Source organism: Cupressus sempervirens, chromosome 5, assembly GCF_028749045.1.
Source record: "Cupressus sempervirens isolate cs-2001-9-10 chromosome 5, ASM2874904v1, whole genome shotgun sequence".
NCBI classification, from domain to species: Eukaryota; Viridiplantae; Streptophyta; class Pinopsida; order Cupressales; family Cupressaceae; genus Cupressus; species Cupressus sempervirens.
The window spans coordinates 492,306,460-492,325,463 of NC_143122.1; the positions used below are offsets into that span (position 1 = coordinate 492,306,460).

General features: G+C 36.5%; 1 protein-coding gene across 1 annotated transcript; it reads right to left on the minus strand.

The window, feature by feature from the left end:
- Nucleotides 1–847: 847 nt before the first annotated feature.
- On the minus strand, nt 848–18,632 carry LOC149556877 (uncharacterized). Its single transcript, XM_089830023.1, has 2 exons — nt 18,257–18,632; nt 848–957 (listed from the first exon to the last, which is right to left on the minus strand). Exons 1-2 carry the CDS (start codon nt 18,630–18,632, stop codon nt 848–850), a joined length of 486 nt encoding a protein of 161 aa, XP_089686149.1.
- Between the last annotated feature and the right edge of the window lie 372 nt (nt 18,633–19,004).

Consider the following 19,004-nt stretch of genomic DNA (forward strand, 5'->3'; position numbering starts at 1 on the left):
TGCATGTAGTGGTTAGTTGTTGACAACACGGGAGTTTGTTCCCTTCTAGTTGTCACACTTATCTTCTACCACCTTCCAGCTTGTTCTACAAGCTTCCATGAGCTCTTTATATTCAGGCTCTCTCTCATTGTATTTTCATAATATCTCATTTGTGCATATTGTAAATACATTTTCATTGTGTTTGCATAATTGTCTCTCATGTCCGTTTAGGGTTTTTCCCTTGCTCCATGCTCTTCCCCTTCTTGGCTTCTCTTTGATAGGTTCTCGCATGCAGGTGATCTTGGGAATCTTCGGAGTTGGCTTTCCTCAACTCCAACATGGTATCAGAGCCTTCCTGCTGCAGCTTGTTGAAGAATTTTGAAGCCGTGATTTGCAGTCACAAACCCTAGTTTGTTTGTGCAATTTTTCTTCAAATCGGGGGATCAGCAAATTTTTCAAGCACTTTGGTCCCAAATGGACATCACCATTGGATCCAGAAGGCCGTTTGCAATCAGGATTCATATAAAACTTTCCATTTTTGGACACAGGGCATTTTTGGAGATTTTTTTGAAGCCTCGAGGATCGCTGCCGTATGGATCGTACAGACACAGGGTTGAAATTTTTTTTTTTTAATTATAAATCGGTGCCCAGCGGCCACCGCTGCGCGGCCCCCAGCAGCGACCATCAGCGACGCCTCCCTCAGTTCTACAACCCCTGCCGACTGGCCACCTCCTCCCAGCGGAGCATCAAATTTTTGCCAGTTCTGACCTCCGCCAGTCTGCACTAACTGGAACCGCCGCCTCCGCCGACCGCCGTGCCAACTCAGCGACAATTGGCGGATTTCAATTCATCGATATTCAGCCTTGAATCAGTGCGCTCTGCATGTCCAGTCATAGTCTTCGTCAGCGACAAGTGGCAGTGCCAGTGCTACGTCATCTGTTTCGCTGACACTGTGCCCAATCAGCGTTTTGAGCAAATCTGCATGTCACACGTGGCAGGTGCCACGTGGCCCATTGCCACGTGGACCCTGCCATGTCATATTTTGAATATTCCACATGGTGATGCCAAGTGGCACCTTTTTCCTGTGATGATGGTTTGGCCATCAATTTTAATCGTATGACTTGCTGACATCAGCACTGTGTCATCAGACCCTGCCTTGCACCTCTCTTGATTTGCTTTTGGACCTACTTGTGGTTTTTTGGCCATAACTTTTGTATACGGAGGTATTTTTTCAATCCGAAAGAAGTGCCAAAAAGTTGGTTCCAAGATAGAAACATTGGTGTAGGTATTTTTAGGTTTTGATACTTTTTTATTGCCCATTTTTTCTGTCAAAGTCTGAAGTCCTATTTTTGACTTCGGCATGCATATCTTTTGCATCCCATGCCCATTTTTTGAAAACTTTATATTTCTAGAAAGATGGTTATGTGTACCTTTCAAAAATGTAGTCCTTGTCCTTAGTTTTTGGCCTCTACTCTTTCTATCATAGTTTTGGCATTTTTGCTCTATGGTGGATATTTTGAGTGTTTTAGGCTCGAGGATCATTTTCCTGGCATGGTTTGCTTTGTTTCTTTCTGTACTTTCTTTTGTTATAGCTCTTTTTCCATTCTGATCATTGTAGCTATCATTTTGAAGCACCTTTTTGTTTTGCACTGAGATAAAGTGCCACTTTTGCATTCCGGGAGTCATGAACGTTGTTTTGAGTCAGTTGTACATGCACTTTTTTCATAAAGCACCATGGGGGGGATTATTTGTTTGCTTTTTTAGGCATTCTCCCTTTGTCAAGTGAGTGTCCCTTCCATGACATTAGCCCCATGCAGAGTCAGTTAGACCATGTCTTTATAGGTGTCTGTACCTCTTTCCCTCTCTCTTCGTTCTTGATTCATTTGCAAGAGACTTTGGCCCACCTTCTCAGTTGCCTGTCATCACACCCCGTCTGCATTAAGGGGGGGTTATGCTATTGTTCTAATGCATCTATGGTTTGATGGTTTGATAGTGTGAACTATGTATTTAGTGGTTGATCCTATATACAAGGCGATTGCAGTGGCTGGCTACCTATGCATTTCGGTGAGATGGATCATCTACCATATAGACATGCTCGGTTCGTGCCTTTTTCTTCCATGGAGGTTCTTTAGATCAGCACTTTGGTAGATTTTTCAGCTTCTTCATGCTTCAATGATGCTTCTTCATGATCACTCCTTGTTCCTGTTTTAGGGGACAATTTCCCTAGTTGGAGACTTCTTCAGTTCTTCACTAGGTTCTTACCTCTTTTTGGGGGAGGGTTTTTCCCACGTGGTTTTCTCTCTTTCCCCATTTACAAAGGTTGCATCTTTTCTTGCATTGTACTTGGGTACCTAAAATGGCCTCAATGTCGGGACCCATTATGCATTCATCTTAGTTTTGTGAGCTTAAGGCATTTCCCTAAGTTGCACTTAAGGGGGGGTGTTAGAGTAAATAATTAATTATTAATTATTTATTCTATTTTCTTAAGCTTACTTAGGTCATGCATTTATTTAATACTTTTATATTTAATGCATGTAGTGGTTAGTTGTTGACAACACGGGAGTTTGTTCCCTTCTAGTTGTCACACTTATCTTCTACCACCTTCCAGCTTGTTCTACAAGCTTCCATGAGCTCTTTATATTCGGGCTCTCTCTCATTGTATTTTCATAATATCTCATTTGTGCATATTGTAAACACATTTTCATTGTGTTTGCATAATTTTCTCTCATGTTCATTTAGGGTTTTTCCCTTGCTCCATGCTCTTCCCCTTCTTGGCTTCTCTTTGACAGGTTCTCGCATGCAGGTGATCTTGGGCATCTTCGGAGTTGGATTTCCTCAACTCCAACATTCTTCAGGCTCTTCACTATTCTTTTCTTCTAAAAAAGTTTTGACAGGGATGAGATCAAGTTAGTTTGATCATCATCATTAGGTTCTAGGCTAACAAGTGAAAGTGGAGTAGATGAACTAGAAGGTTTAGTATCATTTTCCCTTTTCTTCTTGGCTACCTCTTTGAATCTTCTCTCTTCTTCTTCTTTATTTTCTCTTTCCTTCCTTTCATTTACTCTCTTCTCTTCCTCTTCAAATCTCTTCATCTCATCTTCTATTTTTCCTTCTCATTTCTTCTTCTGTTACTCTTTTCTTTTCCTCCTCTTGCTTTCTTTTTATCTCATCCTCAAGCAATTTTTACTTGGCCTCTTCTAATTTCCTCTTCTCTTCTTCTAGTAATCTATTCTCCTCTTCAATTTGCCTTAGTTTGTCTTCAATATCTTTAATATTAGGTTCATTCTATTTGGAACCTTCAAATGGATTAGCATCATCAATGTTAATGGTAACATTGGTCTAATCTATCTGCATAGTGTCACCACTTACTGACACTTCTGAGGTTCTAAGTGTAGCTGAAGATGTTGCCTTAGATTTTATCAACATATAACTTATTGCTACTACAGTCTCAATTCTTAATTTTTCTTTCTCACCCACCATAAATGAAAATGGTCTCACTTTCTTTCTCAAATAAGGTGCAAGATTATTCAATAATCTCTTAATTTCTTCTTCATCATTAGTCTTGCAAATAGTTCTTAGCATAGACATTTAAAGTTCTAAATATTTTTCTCTTTTTGGCACCTTCTTCTCAATAAGTCTATCATAGACTTTCTAGTTTTCTATTCCCTCAATATCCTTCAATTTCAAATTGTTAGCTATAATGTACCTCACAATAGAGATATCAATTTGATCCTTCTCAAAATTGTTGTACAAATCATATAATTTATTCATTTGAAAAAAGTTACCCTCAATATAAATAGTTCATTTTATCTTTTCTATCTTTAGTTTCTAGGGTTGTTAAGCTTTTCCTATTGACTACTTTGACATTGTCACCTTCCCTACTTGTTTAATTTCTTCTTCTTCTTCGTCACTAGACTTGATAATTGTCAACAATGTATTTTGTCTGTTTCCTAATCTAGTGGCTTGTTTCTTGACCCTTTTAGTATTTTTGGTCATTGCTTCCACTAATCTCTTAGATTTTCTCTTTAGTTCACTAGGTTGCACATGTGATACTGCTACATATGAAATGCTCTATTCTAAAGATGTCTCTACAATAGATACTAACAAGGGTTATATATTTAGTATACCTTGCTTCATGGTTTTCCTAACTACCTCAAACTCATTCTCAATCATACTAACCTCTAATAAAGCTTTCTTCTTAATAGTTTCTATTTTCTTTTGAGAAGCCTTCTCCAAGGATGTTTGATGAGCTGACTAGGTTCCAAATTTATATTTAGCTTTTCCCTTTTCTGATTTCAACAATAAATCAATGTATCCAACTTCTATTTCATAATTCAATTCATAATCTAAGGGATCAAGAAATGTTTCTTGAGGTTCTATTGCTTGTATATAAGTAAAATCTATATCAACCATAACACAAATGTCTTCCTCAAATCTAACTACAATTGTAGGTGCAATTTTGAATCTCTATCACATTTCATTTTGAAATGTTTTCATTATCAGGGTTCCACTATCTAATATCTTATTTAGAGGATGTCTTTTGCATACTTTTGTGATCTTCTCTATTGTACATCTATCACTACTCATTATCTTTGTGACTGATAAATATGGAAATCTTTTAAGAATGAAAGAATATGTGATTTATTAGTGACTAAAATCTAAACACACCATTCTTAGTCCTCTTGACCTTTTCTAGGTTCTCAAGTAGTTGCATTCTCAAAATTTTATTGAGGTTTACTTGTCCCTTCTCAATACATGTCTTATAGGCTACATAGATGAATCTAGCTGACAAGTAATTAATCTTTGAACTTGCACATACAGAGTAGGCAATAGTTCTACTCAAGTATCTTACATCATCTTGCTTAATGGTGTTGATCACCATGGCCTTTCCTTTGTACACTACTTTGGTATAAATTTTAACTTTCTTCTTAACCATTTTCTCACCTATAGGTACACTTCCTTGTTTTCTAAGACCAATTACCTCATGAATAAGGTTGACATAAATATCAACTATGCTATCTTGCATCCATAGTTTCCCATCATGTATTCTGCTTAATATGATTTGTGTCCACTCATCTAATAGAAATGATATTTCAACAAGTCTAGTTCCTTCAAGTGTTCAAATCTGGGTTTCATATTCATATCATGATTTAAAACTAAGTCCATATCCATGTTCATGTATTTAGTCCCAGTAGATTCAAATTTACTATTAAGATAACTTCCTATATCTTCCAAATATACTATATTATTTGGAGTAATGGATAATGTTGAGTTAGGGTTTCCTTCTATGGGTTTCATAGAAATAACTTTCTACTTAGGTCTATCCTGATTGTCAATATTATGCAGTACTAACATATCCATTATTCTATCAAATATGAGCTTTTATTGAGTAAATTCCACAGAAAAGTGATAAAATACCTCTTTTTAGAAATAGGATCTACTTCTAAATCATCTTGACAAGTTGCTTTTGAGTATTTTTTTCTTTGGATGTATATGTAATTAATGGGAAATCATGCTTGTACTCCATTTATTCCATCAACTTGAACTTGCATTAATTGTGTACTTTAAAAACATGAAAATTCTATTAATTACATTCTCCAATAAAATATCTACTCAAGATTATCTATCAGATCTTTAGATGCTATATGAGGTTTACTATAGCCTCCTTTTATCATGACAATGCTCCATAAAACTTTGCTTTACAAAATTCTATATAAAAACATAGTTTTCATGTTCTACTATAGAATTAACTTTCTTTGTAATACTATTAACTCTTAATTTGTTTGTAACTTGTTTAGATAGGCTCCAAATTACAAGCAAGCTTAAGTATCATCTAAACTTATCTCAATACACCTTTTCCCAACTTTGTAACCTCTAATTTGACCTTTGAATGAAGTTTTCAAATTTTGGTGTTGTGAAGAAGCTTAATTCAACTTAGTTGAATCAAACTTGGTAACTAACTTTGATCTTCTTGTCTCATTATCTAACTTATCCTTTGAGATGTACAATCCTTTTACAAATGCCTCATTGATTTATTCATGAATTTCACTTATTATATTCCTTTGTTCCTCATTTTCTTTGTTAGTTCTAGAGTTCCTTTCATGGTTCCTTCTATCATTTCCAATATTTCTTCCATCATCCCTTCTATTTCTGAAGTTTCTTCCATTATTCCTTCTATCTCTGAAGTTTATGTCCATTCTATAATACTTTTTTGTATGTCCAATGTTGTTACATATTTAACATATTGGTGTTCCGATTCTAGGATTCTGCTGATCATTAGGTGCATGACAATTTTGAGCTATGTGTCCAAAGTTGTTACACTTATAACACATGATCTATCTTCCATCTTCATAAGGTCTTCCTTCTCTCAATGTTTTTTTATTATATCTTCTTCTATCAGTAGGGTTAGTATTTCTAGACATTCTACTATTTCTTCTATCATTATCATATTTAGGTTTCCTACAATCAATTTCTTTAGACCCATACCATGATAATTATGATAATAAAAATCCTTAACATGATTAAATTATATTATGAAAGTTGACATTGCCTAATATTCACTCTTTGGCCTATTCTAATAATCAAGGGTTTGTTATGAAAGTTGACATTGCTAAAGCCTATGACAAAGTTGATTGGGCCTTCCTTCCTAAAAATTTGCAAGCCTTTGGTTTTGATTATAAGGTTTTTGGAGTTATTTATCAGTTGATCTCAACTTCATCTATAGCCATCCTAGTCAATGGTAGTTCTTCTCATTTTTTTAATCCTTCTAGAGGTCTTAGATAGAGAGATCCCTTATCCTCCATACTCTTTGTTATTATGGCTGATTGTTTGGGGAGATATTTAGGGGATTTGGTTCAAAAAGGGGTAATTTAAGGTCTTTAGCCTTCTTCTCATCCCCTTACTTGTTCTCATGGTCAATTTGTAGGCAACACCATTTTCATGGGTAAATCTGAAGTTAATGAAGCCAAAAACCTTAAGCAAGCCCTTAATTTGTACTCTTTTGTCTTGGGTCAATTGGTAAATTGGAATAAAAGTTTTGTGTTTTTTTATTAGTACCCCTATCCTTAGACAAAAAAAAAAATTGCTAAAATCTTAGGGTGCTCTATAGGATCTTTTCCCTCTATTTATTTGGGTCTTCCTCTAGGTTTGAAAGTTCCTGATTCCTTCTAAGAAGAGCTCATAAAGAAATTTAATAAGAAGTTGGTGGGATGGAAAAGAAATCTTTTGAGTCAAGCAGGTAAAATTACTCTTCTCAAAGCCTATCTTCAAAGTATCCCTACTTATACTTTGAGTCTTATCAAAATTCTAGTAAAATTTGCATGTACTATTGATAAATTCAGAGGAATTTTTTATGGACTAGTATTGAGAAAAAGAAGAGAATGGCTCTAATTGCATGAGATCAAATATGTAAGCCCATTAGAGATGGTGGATTGGGAATTAGGTCTATAAGAAGTATGAATAGAGCTCTTCTGGAAAAACAAGGTTGGAGAACTTATCATGATGATAAGGAATGGAGTACTATATGGAAACATAAATACATTTTTAATGCTAATTCTTTAGCTGATTTCCTAGCATCTCTGGATGTTCTTTCTCCATCTTCTATATGGGGAGTTGTTCAAGGAACAAAGAACTTTCTAGGTAAGGGTTGTTCTTGGAAAATTGGAAATGGGAGAATAGTGAGATTTTGGGAAGTCATTTGGTTACTAGATCATCCTCTAATTGAGGACTTTCAAGATACTACTTAGGTTGATAGATGTAAACAAATGTATGGTACATTAGTGGGACATTATTGGCATTACAACACTTAGGTGAACTTGATTGATGTTGACCAATTTTTTAATAATATATAGTTAAGTTTGAATGTTGTTTCTCTATATCCTAACCATGAGGATGAGATGATATGGAATGCTAATCCTAGTGGTCAGCTCAAAGTATTTTTTTTTCTAAGGAGAAAGGTATTCAACATTTATGGTCTCAAGCCTAGATAAAGGGTCTCATACCTAAAATAAACATTTTCTATTGGGTATTGCTTCAAAACAAAATCCTTACTTAGGATAATCTGCAAAAAAAATGTATTAATCTTGTAAATAGATATACTTTATGTAAAGATGGATTTGAAGATAGAAATCATTTGTTCTTGAATTGTTCTTACAGTCAACAAGCATGGAATATTGTTCTCATTACTAGAATATAACATTGGTTCACCAAAATAATGTTGAACTTTGTTTTAAAAGTTGAAGGTGTCCTTCCAAGGATCCTGATGTTGATTTTCTATGGAAAATTACTCTTCCCCATCTCTGGTGGGGTATCTGGAAAGAAAGAAATCATAGAATCTTTAGAAACAAAGAATTGCTAGGATGGGTACTTGGAAAAAATATTGTTAGAGCAACAAAGGAAAATTTCAAGTCTCAGAGGAAAAGTGAACTAACTTTTCAAATTGATACTCCCATGCAACCACAAGGTCCTAATTTGAAAAAAGATAAATCAAGATTAACTACCAGATGGAAGGCTCCTCTATTGGATGGATCAAAGGAATCCTTGATGGTGCTACTAAGGGTAATCCAAGAAGAGAAAGATGTGGAGGGGTCTTAAGAGATCATATAGGTAATATAATTGATGTCATTGCAACTCCTATATACAATTCAAATAGCCACATAGTAGAGGCTACTACTGCTCTTTATATTATGAGGTTAGTAGCTAAAACTGGTTGTCCTCACCTTTGGTCAGAAGGTGACTCATTAAATATTATAAATACACTTAATAATAAAAAATTTATCTCCTGATCAATTAAGGAAAGTGTTATGGAGATTAAAACTTTAATAAATAAATTTGAAAATGTGATCATATCCCACACTTACTGTGAAGGTAATGGGGTGGCTGACTGGGTTGCCAACTATGTGGTCCAAATGGGATACATTAAAATGTGGTATGGTGACCTAAGGAAAAATGTGGATCTTAAAGCCCTCATTAATTATGATGCTACTCATGCAATGGTGGGAAATATTTGCTAAGATTAGCAATTTAATGATTTTTGGAAGTGGGCCTACGAATGTTAGTGTTCCTTCCTAGAGGAAGTTCATTTATGGGATTGTAATCCTGGCAATGCACATATCAGTGATAAAGTGGGTTTTATTTGTTTTGATGAATAATTTGTATATGTTTAACTCTTCTACTTTTCACCTTTTGCTAAATTTGGTTTGGTATAGCATTTTGAGTTCTCTAAAAATGAGAGAGCCACAAAAATAGGAATCCCAAAATTGCAAGGCATGGAAAGAAAAAGAGGATGTATGAAAGACTTTGGAAAAGGGGAAGGTGACTAATTTCTTGGAGCATCTTCATGGGTTTAAACCTTAGGTTACAATGGCCTTCTTAAAGAATTGAACAAAGGACAGGGTTTCTCTGCATGGTGTCACTGTGCAATTGATAGAGAAATTCATAGTAGAGATAACAGGTTTACCTATGGAAGGCATTAAGCTCAGCAAACAAATGAGCATTTCAAATGAAACTTTCAAGAAATTTCCCAAAACAAAAGCTGAGGAGAAAAACCTAGAGAAAAATGGGGACTTCTATGAACTGGACCAGATAAAGACCATATGGTAGGATGTGCTCTTGTGTACTCGTGAGTATTTTATCCTAGATGGTAGAAATAAGTGAGTGCTTAAGTTTCACTTTGTCTTCCTTAATCATTATAGGCATAAGGATAGACTTTATTTTCTTTTTTATTCGAGATTATCTCTTCTCCAAAGTTTGCAAGCTCATAGAAAAAAGAGTCGTGTCCTGTTTTGCATGAAGGGTTGATTGTTCTTATAGAGGGTCACTATAAAAATATGGTCATTGTGTCTTCTCCCTTGTTAGATAAAAAGAAGGGTTTTTTCACTAAAACCTACTCTAGGAAGAGTAAGGGTGATGAGATTGTTAAGGGTAAGAGGAGGAGTCTGAAACATGAAATCCAATCCAACAATCTCCTCAGCATAATATGGAAGAGGCCACTAAATCTGAGAACTCAAAAAATAAGGAGGAGAAAAATCTAGAGGGAGAGGAAAACATGAATGAGGGAGATTTTAGTTCTAGTTTGGAAGGCTACCCAGATAGCAAAGGAAAAAGTAGGAAGGAGGACGAGGAAGAGAATAGTGAGAAAAATATAGAAACGGGTAATGTTGGTGATGAGGGAAACTAGAGTAACCATTCCAAGGATGTAAGGGATGATAAAGAGGAGATGGAGTAGGCTAAGGAGGACCCTATAAATAAGAGGGAGGAGCAAACAGACTAAAAAGATTGTTTCCCCTACCAGAGAAGATGTGGAGAAGGATAAAAATGAATCACCTCAAAGGGATACTATGCTCTCCTTTTTGCACAGTACAAAACTAAAAGTTGATACCATGCTGCAAGCTGACTCATGGATGTACAACAAGTTAATGAGTCTTAAAAGGAAAATGGAAAATGTGCAACAAAACTTGGCAAATGTGTAGCAAAATTAGGATATGGACCAAGTTAAGTTTAATCAAATAGAAATCTAGGTGGTAAACATAACAGATAAACTCAAGGACTATGAACAAAACCTTTGGTTGCTTATCAAGGAAAGTGGTAATAAAATGGAACAAGTTACCTCTAGTATCTATGCTGCTGTTGCAAGTCTAGGAAAGCATACCGATGAAAAAATTATGTCGCTAGGGGGTCCTAGTAAGAGAACTAGGTAGAGTTCCAAGAAGAAGGTTGTGGAGGCTGCTGGTGGATTGGCTACTAATTCTATTCAAGGTGTTGTGGAGATTGGTAAAGAGGTGGTCAAAATAATCAAAGAGCTACTATAGTTGTATACACCCTAAAATGGTCGCCTAGACTATGGGCCCCCATTATTCAATTATCAATTTATCAAATTTCTTGAATCAATGGTTTGCAATATTTTATTAAATCAATTCAAATCAATTTCCTTGATCAAATTCGATTATTTTATTTCTAAGGTTGATCATTTTATCCTAAGTCTTATTTAATTAAAAGAAAATCTCCTCTTTAAATTAAATAAAATAAGTCTCCATTTAATTAAAAGGAAACCTCTCTTTTAATTAAATAATTCATCCACATTTAATTAATTAAGAGAAAAACCCCTCTTTTAATTTAATTAAATATCTCCTATTTAATTAAAAGAACTTGCTCCCTTTTAATTAAATAAAAATCTCACTTAAATATCTCTTGTTGATGAAAGGGAAATAAAATAAATTCTTTTATTTAATTTCTACACTTAAATGCACATATTTCTAAGTGGGACTTATCTTTTCACTTTCTTCTCAACCACTCCTCTTTTCTCATTGGTGGAATTTCGTCTCACATGGATCAAACTCTATTATCCCATATTGGTTGTGAGAAGCCTCTCACCTCCATAATTTTCTTTATAAGGGAGCCCTCTCCTCATTTTAGACACGGATGATGTTATTGTTATGCTGCAGATTTGGAGAGCAATTTTTGAAGAAGGAGTTTTTGAATGCTAAAGCTTTTTGTGGAGAACTTCTATCTTCTTGTCTCATTCTCTCTTGCACCCATGGCTTTCATCATGGGCTTTTATCATTGCATTTGCATGTTAGTTTAGAGTCATATTTGCTTTCATAAGATTAGATCTTGCTTTCATAGATTAGATTTTGAATTGTTCTTGCATTGTTATCATATAGATTAGTTTTCATCTCCATTTGCATGCATTTTGGATCTTTGAATCTCTCATTTCATGGTGTACTTGCATGGGCATGAACTAGGTCAAACTGAGGGCCTCCATTGCAAAACCCTTGCACTCCATGACTAGAGAGCTATGAGTCACCATTTGAGACCTCATTCTTGAGTAATCTTGAATATAATGATTCATAGAAGTGTGCTCACATTTTAGGCATACATTTTTGGCGCCCACCGTGGGGCAACCCACCTTTGCTTGCTGGTTTTTGTGTAGATTTGTTTGTAGACTTAAAGAAACCCTAGATTTGAAAGATTTGCTCATATCTTTCAAACGGATGAGTATTTTGATCTGAAAATTTGTGTGCAGGGCGTTGATATATCCAAGATGCTTTGGTCCACTTTTTAGACTTTTATGGAACATTTTCGAGCTTTTATCATATTTTCTTCATTTTTCATAAAAAATCATTTTCAGGCATAAATCAGCACATTTTTTGGAAAAATTTACATTTTCAAAAAGCTCTTGGAATTTTAAATAGATTTGGTTCTTTGTGTTTAAATTTTAGAGGTCATATTATGGGTCAATAATTTGATTTGTAAAAACTGGTCTATTTTGACAAAATAACTCCCTAGGGCACAAATTAAAAGATCTTTTCAAAAAATTTGCATTTTTGAAAAGCTCTCTAATTTTTGATAGGGGTTACTTTTCTATATTTTGAGTTTTGGATTCGAATTCATATCATGTAGATCCTATCTTTATGACTAAGTCAAAAATCAATTGAAAAAAAAAAAGGCATTGAATGAATAGTATGCATTTCATTTTTACAATGAATCAATGCATAATGTGGGCTTTCATTTGGGTTACTTGCTGATTATCATCACTCTTAAAAATTATATTTTCAGATCTAACCTTGATTTTTCATGAGTTGACATATATTGCATTCATGAGTTTGTTGCTTTGTTCATTGCGAGCGAGCGATCAAGTGTAAATGAAAGGTACAACAAAGAAAAGACACGTTGCAAGGATTACCAGGTAATTTTCTTTGACTAATAACACTTTATTTGGAGCTAAAATGAACATCTCTTGTGTCAAGCTTGTGTGTGTATTTCCTTTCATGTTCTTATTTTACAACACATGCATAATTTGATACTAGGTTGTGATCTCTATTAGTTTCCATTTAGTAGGCTTAGTTACTTGTGATAGATCTAATTAGCTATCTTGGGTTATTGGATTCACTAATCCATTAGCCCCTTGTTCCACCCTATGGTTGCAAGCTCAGCACCACATTAAATAGGGAGGGGTATACAGGACAGAAGTGTTAAATGTTCCACTAGGCAACCCTTTTGTGCTTTTTAGAACTCACTAGTTTCTGAGTTGTGGACTCATTTTGGCTTGTGTGAGGGGTTAAATGTTCCACATCTTTGGACTCACCTCACATTAGTTAAAGTGTTAAGTGTACCACCTTGTACTCTTTGGTTGCTTTTGGATAGATTTGCTTTCAAGAATTAACATCTGTACACACATAGTAATTAGGCCTCATGAAAACTATTCGTGGATCTTGAGAGAGTGGGTTCCTAGTGAAACTCCTCTCTACGACGGATTCCGTGTAGGTGGGGAGGATACTTTGAGCATCTCACAAATAGATGAATCTTCAACTTTTTGATTGAGGCATCCTTTCTCCGGAGAGGTTGATAGATCACTGGGAGTTGATATCATAGATCTTTAAGAGATACTCTTAGTTTAGCGTGTCAGATTAATTTGTCTGCTTTGATTGGGCTAAAAGTGAAAAGGTGTCAAAACCTTGGATCTGGAAGCTAAGTCCCCTTGTGGTACACTATTGTGAGTCGGTCACCTTTAGAGAGGGTTGACCATAGCAGACAATCCCTCTACAGGGAAAACTGCGTTAACGAAACCTCAAGCGGTAATAGCCATTTTTGCCATGGTAGTGACAACCGCTATATAAATGTCCTTGTGGAAGAAATCTCCATGGGTGTGGTTCATTGTGGGTTGTCAGATCTCCCCAGCAACTCTTGAAGATTAAGTTCTTGAACTATGTCAAAACCTCAATGCGTCAGGATTGGAGGTCACCCTTGTGAGTCATAAAAGTTGCAGAGTCAAACCATTACTAAAAACGTTAGAGAGGCCAAAATTTTTCATTTTCTAGGAATGTGTGCAATGATTGCAAAACTCTTTGAAAACATACACAATTAGCTCTCTTAGGGATTAGCACAAACTAAGTCACTTTATTTTTCATGCGCAAGGTTGCTTTTGCCCTTGCTCATTATTTTCAAACATGCTTGATATCACCTGCTTGTTGTACTACGTGCTTGTTTATCTGCTTGCTTGCTCAAAACAATTGAAATCTGCCCTCTATCTATAAACAGTCCTGAAATAGTGGCACTTCGCTTAGCTCAAGACTTGTGTCTTGAACTTTGACTAGTCTCATCTCTTAAGTTACCTTTGGTCTTTGTTTCTTAATGTTTGTCATACCTTGTGTCACATTGGTCATAATCTCTGGTTGTTCTAGCCTTTAAATCAGACCATTTGTGCCTAGGTGGACAACATTCTTGTTATTATCTCATCCTTTTTAAGACTCAGTCTTAGTGTGGTCCTTTTCCAAGTTCTAGCTTTTTGTCCTTGTCTATGACTGTTGCAACCAGAAGCGGCAACATGTTTTATTCTTATAACTTTAGACGTGGTCATGCCAGGGGTCATAATTGTGACAGAGGTCACTTACCTTTTGCTACACAATCTGTACCTAGTTCGGCTAGTGAGGCATCTTCACGATCCCCCTCACCTGCTAGGTCACCTCGAGCTCAGCAAAAATTTTCCATTACCTACAACAAACTAGGAATCCTTTGTACCAAGAGGATACTGAGAAAAATAGAGGTCCTACATTACCAAACATGATGTCGGATTCCTTTTTTAGAGAGCCTTTTGAAACACAACACACTAAAACAGAACACATTCCTATAATGACTAATTGTGAACCTAAACATGGTAGTCATAGTAGACATCAAGAAACACCAACGCACAAGAAAGAGAAAGAGAAAGATCATAACACCGATGAGGAATAGGAAGAGGTGGAAATACTCCCTGAAGACATAGCAAAATGTTGAAGAGACAAAAACTTCCAAAAGGTCATGGAAATCCTACTCAACGAAGAGAAAGAAAAATACTTTCTCAAACTTGCCCAAGAGGGAGCTAAACTTCCCTCTCATTTCAATGTGGAAACCATTATCATGCCTGAGGAAGAAACTAAGACTTCTAAGCTCCAAAAACAACTGAAAATTATGCAAGACCAATTGGCTCAGATGATGCATGAGAAAGAGAAACCTATAAAGACATATACATTGGACGCTCTTTGTCCATTTCCATTTGATAGGAACATAAACATGTCGCCTTTCCCACGAGGCGTAGAGCCACCCAAATATGACAAGTCGTTTGGTACTACTGATCTCCAAGATCACTTGCGACAGTTTGGTGCTTGGTTCATGGAGTTTATGCACGATCACACATACCTCAATCGTTTATTCCCTAGAAGCCTAGGTGGTCAGGCTTTGGAGTGGTTCTCACATTTACCTCCTGGTATCAAGATGTTTGACGAAATTGCCAATCTCTTTGTTCAGCAATATTCTCATAACATTCAACACCCTGTCAACATTCAAGATCTATGCAACCTTAAACAGAAGGTTGGTGAGCCTTTTCTCACATTCCTCCAATGGTGGAGACAACTATACACTAAGTATTCTCATAAAATTCTAGAAATAGAGAAGCTTGACATTTTCACTGATAACCTCTTACCTGATTTCGGATATAGAGTCCAACTTCAAGTTCCACATACCTTTGAAGACATGATTACACAGGCTATCCGTATTGAGGAATTTATGGTCAAGAAGGGTGAACTCACTCTTCAGAGAGACACAAAACAAGGTTCCACTTCCAATAGGGATAAAACCAAACACGTCAACAAGAACCAAGAAATTGTACATGATGGAGTTGTTGACAATGTCATGCCCAAACCTGCTAAGGCTGCATTTAATCTTACAGATGGCCTTAAAGTGGCCAAAAATGCTAAGAAACCTCCTCCTAACAACAAAGCATTCAGAAACAAACCAAGAAACTTGTGGACAACACGCCCCAAGTGAGAGTATATGCCTTTGTGGGAACCTTTGGATGTGGTTTACAAAACATTGCTACAACACAAGCTTATTTCACCAATGGACAACCCTCATCCCTATGATCCACATCCACATCCACCATGGTGGAATGGGACCTCATTCTATGAGTATCACCAAAACAAGGGACACAAAATTGTCAACTGTATAAACTTGCGCCATAAAGTCCAAGACATGATTGATGTTGGTGATCTTTTGGTAGATGGACATAACAAAAACTTGGACCACAAGGCGTCAAAGAGCCTTTCCCATCTTATGAAAGGGGAGAGACTTTGAAGCTTGAACCTACAACAAAGTCAACTATACCTATTCTAATGATGATAATGTCATTCATATGGTTGAAGCTATGGATTCTAAATATTGCAATGTTATTACCATTAAGGGCAAGAAAGATAACAACAAACCTAAGACACCATTTTTCTTGAGGGGCCCTACTTCCAATGCAATGGATAATGTGCTCTCGCAACATTGTGCTAACGTTGTTACTCACTCTCATGCCAAGTTAGTGCTTAAAGGCCCTGTGCCTTCTACTTCAAATCCTGAACAACACAAAGACAAAGCCCTTTCTGGTCCATCTGGTAAAGGTGCAAAACCCACAATGAACTTGACCACAACCAGTTATAGTGTTCTCGATTAGCTGAAACAAACTAATGCTCAGATTATAATTTGTGCTTCTGGATTTGATTGTGTCCAATTTTTTTAGCATCAATGTTTCGGATCACACTCTGTGATCCATCATCAGGATGAGAGAATGCCAGAATGAAAAAGTGAGCAGATCAAGCCAGTTCAGGGGTTAATAAAGGGAAAAAAGAGGAGGGGTGCAGAAAGCAAGGTGGCTTGAGGAGAAATAGAATAAAAAATGAAAAATAAAAATGAAAAATGGGGGATGGGGGGGGGATTGGACCTAAGAAAGAGAAAAAAAGAAAGAGAAAATAAGAAAAAGGAAAGATAGACACTACCCCTAGGAATTACAGAACCCAAAAGAATAATTAATCAAGGAGAAAAAATTAAAAATGAAAATTAATAATTAATAATAAAAAAGAACAAAGCAGGGAGAAAATGGGTGGGGGTCAAGACGCCCCAACCATTGGGAAAAAGGGGAGAATAAAAAGAAAGAAAGAAAGAATATAAAGGAGAAGCTAAAAAATAAAAAATTAAAAAATTAAAAATTAAAAATTAAATAAAAATGAAAATAAAAATAAAAATAAAAATAAAAAATAACACTAAAAATAAAAATAAAAAGAATAAGAACACCCAAGAAAGAATACGAAGTTATATATATATATATATATTTGTGCGTGCGTAAAATTTTTGAAAATGGAACTCTATAAACAAAACGGAGGCATATATGTGTATATAATTGTGTGTCTGTATACATAAAGATATATAATAGTCCTAAGCTATAAAAATAAATAAAAATTAAAAAATTAAAAAAATTAAAAATTAAAAAACAGAGCGCTCCAGAATAAAAACTAAAAAAACACACACACACACACAAAATGGAGTAGAGCTAAGCAAAAAGAAGTTTGTTCATCAAGAAAATAGCTAACAAAGAAGAAAAAAGAAGAAAGAGCGAGAAAGGAAGAAGAAACCAAGGAACCAAGAAAGGAAAGGATACAAGAGAGGCCTAGGAGTGAGCAAGACCAAGGACGAAGAGGAGAGAGAGGAAAAAAGGACGGGGAGGGGGAAGCTCAAGGACGGTGACGACTCTCCAAAGAACATAATAATGGTTGCCAAGACTGGCTCAAGGACCACCCATCGTCTCGATTGAGATTAAGGGGATGGTGGTTTATTTCGATGGCTTCCATTAACTTCCTCTTGAAATAGTTATCTTCCTTGACAAGGATTTGGGTGCTCTCTAGACAGATATGGTGTTTGGTGGCAGATGAGTGCTCTGCTAGAGCAGATTTTTGGACTCTTTCATGTTTGATGTCTGCACTATGCTCCCTAATTCTAGTCTGGAATGAGCGACCCGTTTCTCCTATGTAGGCCACACCACAAGAGCAAACAATCTTGTAGACTCCTGAGTCAAGAAGAGCGTCCTTGGAGTCTTTAAGAGGGGGAACAAAGTTGTGAATCCTGGACAGGGGCTTGAAGGCAACTCTAAGGCCCTTTTTGGACAGGATTTTGGCAATCTTTTGGGATATGCCATCAACAAAAGGAATGGCGACATTTAGGGGAGGAGGAGACAAAAGAGGTTTAGGGTTGGCAGCCAAGAGAAAGAAAGACTTGGCTTGGTTAAGTGCCTTAGAAATTTGCTTATGCGAGTATCCATTAAGCTTGAAGACTTGGTGGAGATGGGTCAACTCATGGTTTAAGTTGTCATCATCGCAAATTATAAAGGCTCTAAGGGGGAGGGTCTTGAGGATGCCAACTTTTTGGCCGGGGTGATGGTGAGAAGAAGAGTGGAGGTATAACTCAGTGTGGGTGGTCTTGCGATACACACTTCGGCCGAGGGTTCCATCTGCCTTCTTGATGAGAAGAACATCGAGGAAAGGTAAATGGTTGTTCGACTCAAGTTCCATCGTGAAGGAGATGTTAGTGGATAAGTTGTTGATGTGCTTGTGGAACTCCACAAGCTTGTCCTGACCATGTGGCCAGCACACATTTGTGTCATCCACATATCGCTTCCACCATCTGGGTTTAAGAGGAAAAGAGTGGAGGGCCAATTCCTCAAAGCGCTCCATATAAAGGTTGGAAATGACCGGAGAGAGGGGAGAACCCATAGCCACCCCGTCTACCTGCTCATAAAAGACACCTTGGAAGGAAAAGAAAGTGGACCTCAGACATAAATCTACTAAGGAGGCAATTTCTTCACCCATTTTTCCCTTAATGATGTCAATGGAGTCAGGAATAGGCACATTGGTGAAGAGAGAAACCACATTGAAACTCACCAAGACGTCATTTTTCTCCAACCTGACATCTTTGGTGAATTGGACGAAGTGGCTAGAATCTTTGATAAAAGAGTCAGAATTTCCCACCAACGGGGAGATAAGCTTGGCAAGATGAGATGCCAACCAATAGGTTGGTGACCCAATGGTGTCCACATGGTCACACAAATGTGTGCTGGCCACATGGTCAGGACAAGCTTGTGGAGTTCCACAAGCACATCAACAACTTATCCACTAACATCTCCTTCATGATGGAACTTGAGTCGAACAACCATTTACCTTTCCTCGATGTTCTTCTCATCA